This window comes from Salvelinus alpinus, chromosome 11, assembly GCF_045679555.1.
Source record: "Salvelinus alpinus chromosome 11, SLU_Salpinus.1, whole genome shotgun sequence".
NCBI lineage: Eukaryota > Metazoa > Chordata > Actinopteri > Salmoniformes > Salmonidae > Salvelinus > Salvelinus alpinus.
This window is the reverse complement of record NC_092096.1, coordinates 5,374,201-5,386,653: the sequence shown is the minus strand read 5'-3', so window position 1 is coordinate 5,386,653 and position 12,453 is coordinate 5,374,201. Positions and strand designations below refer to the sequence as shown.

Here is a 12,453-nt window from a genome sequence, read left to right as displayed (position 1 = left end):
TGGTTCTATAGAGAGAGAGTTCTGTCAGTCTGTAGCTCCATCAGTGTGTTGAGACATGTGGTTCTATAGAGAGAGAGTTCTGTCAGTCTGTAGCTCCATCAGCTTGTTGATACATGTGGTTCTATAGAGAGAGAGTTCTGTCAGTCTGTAGCTCCATCAGCTTGTTGATACATGTGGTTCTATAGAGAGAGTTCTGTCAGTCTGTAGCTCCATCAGCTTGTTGAGACATGTGGTTCTATAGAGAGAGAGTTCTGTCAGTCTGTAGCTCCATCAGTGTGTTGAGACATGTGGTTCTATAGAGAGAGTTCTGTCAGTCTGTAGCTCCATCAGCTTGTTGAGACATGTGGTTCTATAGAGAGAGAGTTCTGTCAGTCTGTAGCTCCATCAGCTTGTTGATACATGTGGTTCTATAGAGAGAGTTCTGTCAGTCTGTAGCTCCATCAGCTTGTTGATACATGTGGTTCTATAGAGAGAGAGTTCTGTCAGTCTGTAGCTCCATCAGCTTGTTGATACATGTGGTTCTATAGAGAGAGTTCTGTCAGTCTGTAGCTCCTTCAGCTTGTTGAGACATGTGGTTCTATAGAGAGAGTTCTGTCAGTCTGAAGCTCCATCAGCTTGTTGAGACATGTGGTTCTATAGAGAGAGTTCTGTCAGTCTGTAGCTCCATCAGCTTGTTGATACATGTGGTTCTATAGAGAGAGAGTTATGTCAGTCTGTAGCTCCATCAGCTTGTTGATACATGTGGTTCTATAGAGAGAGAGTTCTGTCAGTCTGTAGCTCCATCAGCTTGTTGAGACATGTGGTTCTATAGAGAGAGAGTTCTGTCAGTCTGTAGCTCCATCAGCTTGTTGATACATGTGGTTCTATAGAGAGAGAGTTCTGTCAGTCTGTAGCTCCATCAGCTTGTTGAGACATGTGGTTCTATAGAGAGAGTTCTGTCAGTCTGTAGCTCCATCAGCTTGTTGAGACATGTGGTTCTATAGAGAGAGAGATCTGTCAGTCTGTAGCTCCATCAGCTTGTTGAGACATGTGGTTCTATAGAGAGAGTTCTGTCAGTCTGTAGCTCCATCAGCTTGTTGAGACATGTGGTTCTATAGAGAGAGTTCTGTCAGTCTGTAGCTCCATCAGCTTGTTGATACATGTGGTTCTATAGAGAGAGAGTTCTGTCAGTCTGTAGCTCCATCAGCTTGTTGATACATGTGGTTCTATAGAGAGAGTTCTGTCAGTCTGTAGCTCCATCAGCTTGTTGATACATGTGGTTCTATAGAGAGAGAGTTCTGTCAGTCTGTAGCTCCATCAGCTTGTTGAGACATGTGGTTCTATAGAGAGAGTTCTGTCAGTCTGTAGCTCCATCAGCTTGTTGATACATGTGGTTCTATAGAGAGAGAGTTCTGTCAGTCTGTAGCTCCATCAGCTTGTTGAGACATGTGGTTCTATAGAGAGAGTTCTGTCAGTCTGAAGCTCCATCAGCTTGTTGAGACATGTGGTTCTATAGAGAGAGTTCTGTCAGTCTGTAGCTCCATCAGCTTGTTGAGACATGTGGTTCTATAGAGAGAGTTCTGTCAGTCTGTAGCTCCATCAGCTTGTTGATACATGTGGTTCTATAGAGAGAGTTCTGTCAGTCTGTAGCTCCATCAGCTTGTTGATACATGTGGTTCTATAGAGAGAGTTCAGTCAGTCTGTAGCTCCATCAGCTTGTTGAGACATGTGGTTCTATAGAGAGAGTTCTGTCAGTCTGTAGCTCCATCAGCTTGTTGATACATGTGGTTCTATAGAGAGAGAGTTCTGTCAGTCTGTAGCTCCATCAGTGTGTTGAGACATGTGGTTCTATAGAGAGAGTTCTGTCAGTCTGTAGCTCCATCAGCTTGTTGAGACATGTGGTTCTATAGCGAGAGAGATCTGTCAGTCTGTAGCTCCATCAGCTTGTTGAGACATGTGGTTCTATAGAGAGAGTTCTGTCAGTCTGTAGCTCCATCAGCTTGTTGAGACATGTGGTTCTATAGAGAGAGAGTTCTGTCAGTCTGTAGCTCCATCAGCTTGTTGAGACATGTGGTTCTATAGAGAGAGAGTTCTGTCAGTCTGTAGCTCCATCAGCTTGTTGAGACATGTGGTTCTATAGAGAGAGTTCTGTCAGTCTGTAGCTCCATCAGCTTGTTGAGACATGTGGTTCTATAGAGAGAGTTCTGTCAGTCTGTAGCTCCATCAGCTTGTTGATACATGTGGTTCTATAGAGAGAGTTCTGTCAGTCTGTAGCTCCATCAGCTTGTTGAGACATGTGGTTCTATAGAGAGAGTTCTGTCAGTCTGTAGCTCCATCAGCTTGTTGATACATGTGGTTCTATAGAGAGAGTTCTGTCAGTCTGTAGCTCCATCAGCTTGTTGATACATGTGGTTCTATAGAGAGAGTTCTGTCAGTCTGTAGCTCCATCAGCTTGTTGAGACATGTGGTTCTATAGAGAGAGTTCTGTCAGTCTGTAGCTCCATCAGCTTGTTGATACATGTGGTTCTATAGAGAGAGAGTTCTGTCAGTCTGTAGCTCCATCAGCTTGTCGAGACATGTGGTTCTATAGAGAGAGTTCTGTCAGTCTGAAGCTCCATCAGCTTGTTGATACATGTGGTTCTATAGAGAGAGAGTTCTGTCAGTCTGTAGCTCCATCAGCTTGTTGATACATGTGGTTCTATAGAGAGAGAGTTCAGTCAGTCTGTAGCTCCATCAGCTTGTTGAGACATGTGGTTCTATAGAGAGAGAGTTCAGTCAGTCTGTAGCTCCATCAGCTTGTTGAGACATGTGGTTCTATAGAGAGAGTTCTGTCAGTCTGTAGCTCCATCAGCTTGTTGATACATGTGGTTCTATAGAGAGAGAGTTCAGTCAGTCTGTAGCTCCATCAGCTTGTTGATACATGTGGTTCTATAGAGAGAGTTCTGTCAGTCTGTAGCTCCATCAGCTTGTTGAGACATGTGGTTCTATAGAGAGAGTTCTGTCAGTCTGTAGCTCCATCAGCTTATTGATACATGTGGTTCTATAGAGAGAGAGTTCTGTCAGTCTGTAGCTCCATCAGCTTATTGATACATGTGGTTCTATAGAGAGAGAGTTCTGTCAGTCTGTAGCTCCATCAGCTTGTTGATACATGTGGTTCTATAGAGAGAGTTCTGTCAGTCTGTAGCTCCATCAGCTTGTTGAGACATGTGGTTCTATAGAGAGAGTTCTGTCAGTCTGTAGCTCCATCAGCTTGTTGATACATGTGGTTCTATAGAGAGAGTTCTGTCAGTCTGTAGCTCCATCAGCTTGTTGATACATGTGGTTCTATAGAGAGAGAGTTCTGTCAGTCTGTAGCTCCATCAGCTTGTTGATACATGTGGTTCTATAGAGAGAGAGTTCTGTCAGTCTGTAGCTCCATCAGCTTGTTGAGACATGTGGTTCTATAGAGAGAGTTCTGTCAGTCTGTAGCTCCATCAGCTTGTTGATACATGTGGTTCTATAGAGAGAGAGTTCTGTCAGTCTGTAGCTCCATCAGCTTGTTGAGACATGTGGTTCTATAGAGAGAGAGTTCTGTCAGTCTGTAGCTCCATCAGTGAGTGTGTGTCTGGTGTGAGGCAGCCTGTCAGACAGTAGACTGCTCTCAGCCCGCAGCGTGTGTGAGTGTGTGTCTGGTGTGAGGCCTGCGTCAGTGTGTTTGGTTTAGGACAGGAACAGAGTCTCACAGTGAACCGTGCTGAAAGACCATCGCTCCTAGAGGCTTTATGGAAGTGTTTAGGGATGTGTGGTTATTAAAAGGATCTCTGTGTGTGTTACCTTCCTACTCTCCTCCACTTCTCTGATTCTTTCCTGCTCCTGCTGCACTCGCTCCCGACGCCGCCGCACCTGGCAACCATAGGAAGTTACATCACAGGAAGTTACATCACACTGCTGCAGATTTGAACCAGTAAAATCAGAAAGGGCCAGAGAAAACCCCTTGTTTACGAAACCCAGTTAAGTTAATCTCAGGTAGATATCCACCCTCTCCTAGAGAGATAGAGGTAGATATCCACCCTCTCCTAGAGAGATAGAGGTAGATATCCACCCTCTCCTAGAGAGATAGAGGTAGATATCCACCCTCTCCTAAAGAGATAGAGGTAGATATCCACCCTCTCCTAGAGAGAGATAGAGGTAGATATCCACCCTCTCCTAGAGAGATAGAGGTAGATATCCACCCTCTCCTAGAGAGAGATAGAGGTAGATATCCACCCTCTCCTAGAGAGATAGAGGTAGATATCCACCCTCTCCTAGAGAGAGATATAGGTAGATATCCACCCTCTCCTAGAGAGATAGAGGTAGATATTCACTATCTCCTAGAGAGATAGAGGTAGATATCCACCCTCTCCTAGAGAGATATAGGTAGATATCCACCCTCTCCTAGAGAGATAGAGGTAGATATCCACCCTCTCCTAGAGAGAGATAGAGGTAGATATCCACCCTCTCCTAGAGAGATAGAGGTAGATATCCACCCTCTCCTAGAGAGAGATAGAGGTAGATATCCACCCTCTCCTAGAGAGAGATAGAGGTAGATATCCACTATCTCCTAGAGAGATAGAGGTAGATATCCACCCTCTCCTAAAGAGAGATAGAGGTAGATATCCACCCTCTCCTAGAGATAGAGGTAGATATCCACCCTCTCCTAGAGAGAGATAGAGGTATATATCCACCCTCTCCTAGAGATAGATGTAGATATCCACCCTCTCCTAGAGAGAGATAGAGGTAGATATCCACCCTCTCCTAGAGAGATAGAGGTAGATATCCACCCTCTCCTAGAGAGATAGAGGTAGATATCCACCCTCTCCTAGAGAGAGATAGAGGTATATATCCACCCTCTCCTAGAGAGAGATAGAGGTAGATATCCACCCTCTCCTAGAGAGAGATATAGGTAGATATCCACCCTCTCCTAGAGAGATAGAGGTAGATATTCACTATCTCCTAGAGAGATAGAGGTAGATATCCACCCTCTCCTAGAGAGATATAGGTAGATATCCACCCTCTCCTAGAGAGATAGAGGTAGATATCCACCCTCTCCTAGAGAGAGATAGAGGTAGATATCCACCCTCTCCTAGAGAGATAGAGGTAGATATCCACCCTCTCCTAGAGAGAGATAGAGGTAGATATCCACCCTCTCCTAGAGAGAGATAGAGGTAGATATCCACTATCTCCTAGAGAGATAGAGGTAGATATCCACCCTCTCCTAGAGAGAGATATAGGTAGATATCCACCCTCTCCTAGAGATAGAGGTAGATATCCACCCTCTCCTAGAGAGAGATAGAGGTAGATATCCACCCTCTCCTAGAGAGATAGAGGTAGATATCCACCCTCTCCTAGAGAGATAGAGGTAGATATCCACCCTCTCCTAGAGAGAGATAGAGGTATATATCCACCCTCTCCTAGAGAGAGATAGAGGTAGATATCCACCTTCTCCTAGAGAGAGATAGAGGTAGATATCCACCCTCTCCTAGAGAGAGAAAGAAGTAGATATTCACCCTCTCCACTTTGTCTTCCTTCCAGTCTTCTCCCAGCGTGTCTGTCTCCTTGTGGCTTTTCCCCTTCTCTCCCAGGAACGCATAGTCCTCCTCCTTACACATCCCTCTCATGGACTACAGAATGACATCATCACATCCCCCTCACTGACTACAGAATGACATGATGATCTAATAACATCCCCCTTGTGAACTACAGAATGACATGATGATCTAATAACATCCCCCTCGTGAACTACAGAATGACATCATGATCTCATAACATCCCTTCATGGACTACAGAATGACATCATGATATCATAACTCCCCTTCATGGACTACAGAATGACATCATGATATCATAACTTCCCTTCATGGACTACAGAATGACATCATGATATCATAACTTCCCTTCATGGACTACAGAATGACATCATGATATCATACAGCCCTTCATGGACTACAGAATGACATCATGATATCATAACAGCCCTTCATGGACTACAGAATGACATGATCTCATAACATCCCTTCATGGACTACAGAATGACATCATGATATCATAACTTCCCTTCATGGACTACAGAATGACATCATAATATCATAACTTCCCTTCATGGACTACAGAATTACATCATGATATCATAACATCCCTTCATGGACTACAGAATGACATCATGATATCATAACATCCCTTCATGGACTACAGAATGACATCATGATCTCATAACTTCCCTTCATGGACTACAGAATGATATCATAATATCATAACTTCCCTTCATGGACTACAGAACGACATCATGATATCATAACATCCCTCCATGGACTAGAGGAGGAGACTGATGGTGCTTTTCAGACAACTGGGACCTCAGGCGGAAAACAAGTTCAAATCATGACGTCAGAGATCTTCAAGTCAGAAAGTCAGAGCTCTAGAAAGATGCCTGAGTTCCCGCCTTGGAATCCTGAGTTGGACGACCGTTCAACAGGATTTTTCCCAGGTGGACACTTACCTTAGACATGGGAATCCCTTCAAACTGAATGACATGGTCCATCCTGGACAGGAAGGACATAGTCAGTACACTACACACACAGCTACAGTTAATACACAGTCAGTACACACAGCTACAGCTAATACACAGTCAGTACACTACACACACAGCTACAGTTAATACACAGTCAGTACACTACACACACAGCTACAGTTAATACACAGTCAGTACACTACACACACAGCTACAGTTAATACACAGTCAGTACACACACAGCTACAGTTAATACACAGTCAGTACACTACACACACAGCTACAGTTAATACACAGTCAGTACACTACACACACAGCTACAGTTAATACACAGTCAGTACACACAGCTACAGTTAATACACAGTCAGTACACTACACACACAGCTACAGTTAATACACAGTCAGTACACTACACACACAGCTACAGTTAATACACAGTCAGTACAGTACACACACAGCTACAGTTAATACACAGTCAGTACACACAGCTACAGTTAATACACAGTCAGTACACTACACACACAGCTACAGTTAATACACAGTCAGTACACACAGCTACAGTTAATACACAGTCAGTACACTACACACACAGCTACAGTTAATACACAGTCAGTACACTACACACACAGCTACAGTTAATACACAGTCAGTACACACAGCTACAGTTAATACACAGTCAGTACACTACACACACAGCTACAGTTAATACACAGTCAGTACACTACACACACAGCTACAGTTAATACACAGTCAGTACACACAGCTACAGTTAATACACAGTCAGTACACTACACACACAGCTACAGTTAATACACAGTCAGTAAACTACACACACAGCTACAGTTAATACACAGTCAGTACACTACGCACAGCTATAGTTAATACACAGTCAGTACACACAGCTACAGTTAATACACAGTCAGTACAGTACACACAGCTACAGTTAATACACAGTCAGTACACTACACACACAGCTACAGTTAATACACAGTCAGTACACTACACACACATCTACAGTTAATACACAGTCAGTACAGTACACACACAGCTACAGTTAATACACAGTCAGTACACTACACACACAGCTACAGTTAATACACAGTCAGTACACTATACACACAGCTACAGTTAATACACAGTCAGTACACTACACACACAGCTACAGTTAATACACAGTCAGTACACACAGCTACAGTTAATACACAGTCAGTACACTACACACACAGCTACAGTTAATACACAGTCAGTACACTACACACACAGCTACAGTTAATACACAGTCAGTACACACAGCTACAGTTAATACACAGTCAGTACACTACACACACAGCTACAGTTAATACACAGTCAGTACACTACACACACAGCTACAGTTAATACACAGTCAGTACACACAGCTACAGTTAATACACAGTCAGTACACACAGCTACAGTTAATACACAGTCAGTACACACAGCTACAGTTAATACACAGTCAGTACACTACACACAGCTACAGTTAATACACAGTCAGTACACTATACACACAGCTACAGTTAATACACAGTCAGTACACTACACACACAGCTACAGTTAATACACAGTCAGTACACTACACACACAACTACAGTTAATACACAGTCAGTACACTACACACACAGCTACAGTTAATACACAGTCAGTACACTACGCACAGCTACAGTTAATACACAGTCAGTACACACAGCTACAGTTAATACACAGTCAGTACACACAGCCACAGTTAATACACAGTCAGTACAGTACACACAGCTACAGTTAATACACAGTCAGTACACTACACACAGCTACAGTTAATACACAGTCAGTACACTACGCACAGCTACAGTTAATACACAGTCAGTACACACAGCTACAGTTAATACACAGTCAGTACACACAGCTACAGTTAATACACAGTCAGTACAGTACACACAGCTACAGTTAATACACAGTCAGTACACTACGCACAGCTACAGTTAATACACAGTCAGTACACACAGCTACAGTTAATACACAGTCAGTACACACAGCTACAGTTAATACACAGTCAGTACAGTACACACACAGCTACAGTTAATACACAGTCAGTACAGTACACACACAGCTACAGTTAATACACAGTCAGTACACTACACACACAGCTACAGTTAATACACAGTCAGTACACACAGCTACAGTTAATACACAGTCAGTACACACAGCTACAGTTAATACACAGTCAGTACACACAGCTACAGTTAATACACAGTCAGTACAGTACACACACAGCTACAGTTAATATACAGTTAGTACACTACACACACAGCTACAGTTAATACACAGTCAGTACACTACACACAGCTACAGTTAATACACAGTCAGTACACTACGCACAGCTACAGTTAATACACAGTCAGTACACACAGCTACAGTTAATACACAGTCAGTACACACAGCTACAGTTAATACACAGTCAGTACACTACACACACAGCTACAGTTAATACACAGTCAGTACACTACACACAGCTACAGTTAATACACAGTCAGTACACTACGCACAGCTACAGTTAATACACAGTCAGTACACACAGCTACAGTTAATACACAGTCAGTACACACAGCTACAGTTAATACACAGTCAGTACAGTACACACACAGCTACAGTTAATACACAGTCAGTACACACAGCTACAGTTAATACACAGTCAGTACACACAGCTACAGTTAATACACAGTCAGTACACACAGCTACAGTTAATACACAGTCAGTACAGTACACACACAGCTACAGTTAATACACAGTCAGTACACACAGCTACAGTTAATACACAGTCAGTACACTACACACACAGCTACAGTTAATACACAGTCAGTACACTACACACACAGCTACAGTTAATACACAGTCAGTACACACAGCTACAGTTAATACACAGTCAGTACACTACACACACAGCTACAGTTAATACACAGTCAGTACACTACACACACAGCTACAGTTAATACACAGTCAGTACACTACACACAGCTACAGTTAATACACTGTCAGTACACTATACACACAGCTACAGTTAATACACAGTCAGTACACTACACACAGCTACAGTTAATACACAGTCAGTACACTACACACACAGCTACAGTTAATACACAGTCAGTACACTACGCACAGCTACAGTTAATACACAGGCAGTACACACAGCTACAGTTAATACACAGTCAGTACACACAGCTACAGTTAATACACAGTCAGTACACTACACACACAGCTACAGTTAATACACAGTCAGTACACTACACACACAGCTACAGTTAATACACAGTCAGTACACTACGCACAGCTACAGTTAATACACAGTCAGTACACACAGCTACAGTTAATACACAGTCAGTACACTACACACAGCTACAGTTAATACACAGTCAGTACACACAGCTACAGTTAATACACAGTCAGTACACTACACACACAGCTACAGTTAATACACAGTCAGTACACACAGCTACAGTTAATACACAGTCAGTACACACAGCTACAGTTAATACACAGTCAGTACACTACACACAGCTACAGTTAATACACAGTCAGTACACTACACACACAGCTACAGTTAATACACAGTCAGTACACTATACACACAGCTACAGTTAATACACAGTCAGTACACTATACACACAGCTACAGTTAATACACAGTCAGTACACACAGCTACAGTTAATACACAGTCAGTACACTACACACACAGCTACAGTTAATACACAGTCAGTACACTACACACAGCTACAGTTAATACACAGTCAGTACACTACACACAGCTACAGTTAATACACAGGCAGTACAGTACACACAGCTACAGTTAATACACAGGCAGTACAGTACACACAGCTACAGTTAATACACAGTCAGTACACTACACACAGCTACAGTTAATACACAGTCAGTACACACAGCTACAGTTAATACACAGGCAGTACAGTACACACAGCTACAGTTAATACACAGTCAGTACACTACACACAGCTACAGTTAATACACAGTCAGTACACACAGCTACAGTTAATACACAGTTAAACACTAACACACACACACACACACGGTCCCAAGTCAGTAAATACACAGTTACACACTAACACACACACACACACACACACACACACACACACACACACACACACACACACACACACACACACACACACACACACACACACACACACACACACGGTCCCCAGTCAGTAAATACACAGTTACACACACACACACACACACACACACACACACACACACACACACACACACACACACACACACACACACACACACACACACACACACACACACACACACGGTCCCCAGTCAGTAAATACACAGTAACACACACACACACACACACACACACACACACACACACACACACACACACACACACACACACACACACACACACGGCTCCCAGTTATTAAATTCACAGTGTAACACCAATATTTACAGTCATCATGCCGACACCTCCACACTCAGTCACATTAAACCTTCTCATTGTCTATTAGTACTACCAGTCTAAGACTACTATGACAAGCACATAGAACATATTCTTTGCCTTGGTTCCAGTAGTGTTCTACTATAAACTACTGTCCCAGTCAAGGCAGTCAGATGCACTGACCTGAGGCCTGGTCTGGTGGGCTGCAGCCTTCTGTGTCTCTGTAGAGGCCTCTGGTCTGTGTCTCTGTAGAGTCCTCTGGTCTGTCTCTCTGTGTGATGTCTCAGTAGAGTCCTCTGGTCTGTCTCTCTGTGTCTCTGTAGAGTCCTCTGGTCTGTCTCTCTGTGTGTCTGTAGAGTCCTCTGGTCTGTCTCTCTGTGTGTCTGTAGAGTCCTCTGGTCTGTCTCTCTGTGTGATGTCTCTGTAGAGTTCTCTGGTCTGTCTCTCTGTGTGATGTCTCTGTAGAGTCCTCTGGTCTGTCTCTCTGTGTGTCTGTAGAGTCCTCTGGTCTGTCTCTCTGTGTGATGTCTCTGTAGAGTTCTCTGGTCTGTCTCTCTGTGTGATGTCTCTGTAGAGTCCTCTGGTCTGTCTCTCTGTGTCTCTGTAGAGTCCTCTGGTCTGTCTCTCTGTGTGATGTCCCTGTAGAGTCCTCTGGTCTGTCTCTCTGTGTCTCTGTAGAGTCCTCTGGTCTGTCTCTCTGTGTCTCTGTAGAGTCCTCTGGTCTGTCTCTCTGTGTGATGTCTCTGTAGAGTCCTCTGGTTTGTCTCTCTGTGTGATGTCTCTGTAGAGTCCTCTGGTCTGTCTCTCTGTGTGCTGTCCCGTTGTTTGTCCACTGATCACTATTATAGCCCGTGTTTGTCCAGTGATCCTCCCATGTTACAGTGTGACCACACGTGTCAGAGATGGCAGCTATTTCAGCAGGGGCCTGTCAGAAGTGGCACTCTCCCACTAATAAAGAAACGCTGCATGTCACCACGGGGTGACTGCTGGGTCTGTCAATGCTCGTCCCTGAGGCTCTGACGGGGGGGGGGGGGGTTGTGGGGTGTCATGCCACCACGGGGTGACTGCTGGGTCTGTCAATGCTCGTCCCTGAGGCTCTGACGGGGGGTTGGGTGTTGTGGGGTGTCATGTCACCACGGGGAGACTGCTGGGTCTGTCAATGCTCGTCCCTGAGGCTCTGACGGGGGGTTGGGTGTTGTGGGGTGTCATGCCACCACGGGGAGACTGCTGGGTCTGTCAATGCTCGTCCCTGAGGCTCTGATGGGGGGTTGGGTGTTGTGGGGTGTCATGTCACCACGGGGAGACTGCTGGGTCTGTCAATGCTCGTCCCTGAGGCTCTGACGGGGGGTTGGGTGTTGTGGGGTGTCATGCCACCACGGGGAGACTGCTGGGTCTGTCAATGCTCGTCCCTGAGGCTCTGATGGGGGGTTGGGTGTTGTGGGGTGTCATGCCACAACGGGGAGACTGCTGGGTCTGTCAATGCTCGTCCCTG

At 44.3% G+C, this 12,453-nt stretch overlaps 1 protein-coding gene across 1 annotated transcript in view; it reads right to left on the bottom strand.

The window, feature by feature from the left end:
- The window catches only part of LOC139533381 (golgin subfamily A member 6-like protein 4), a 22,698-nt gene extending 10,922 nt beyond the window's left edge, over nt 1-11,776 (bottom strand). The window contains exons 1-4 of the mRNA XM_071331425.1: nt 11,145-11,776; nt 6,491-6,533; nt 5,505-5,618; nt 3,793-3,861 (exon numbers count right to left, since the gene is read on the bottom strand). Of these exons, the coding sequence (XP_071187526.1) occupies nt 3,793-3,861; nt 5,505-5,618; nt 6,491-6,532 (225 nt within the window). The 5' untranslated portion in view covers nt 6,533; nt 11,145-11,776. The remainder of the gene's footprint in view (nt 1-3,792; nt 3,862-5,504; nt 5,619-6,490; nt 6,534-11,144) is intronic.
- Between the last annotated feature and the right edge of the window lie 677 nt (nt 11,777-12,453).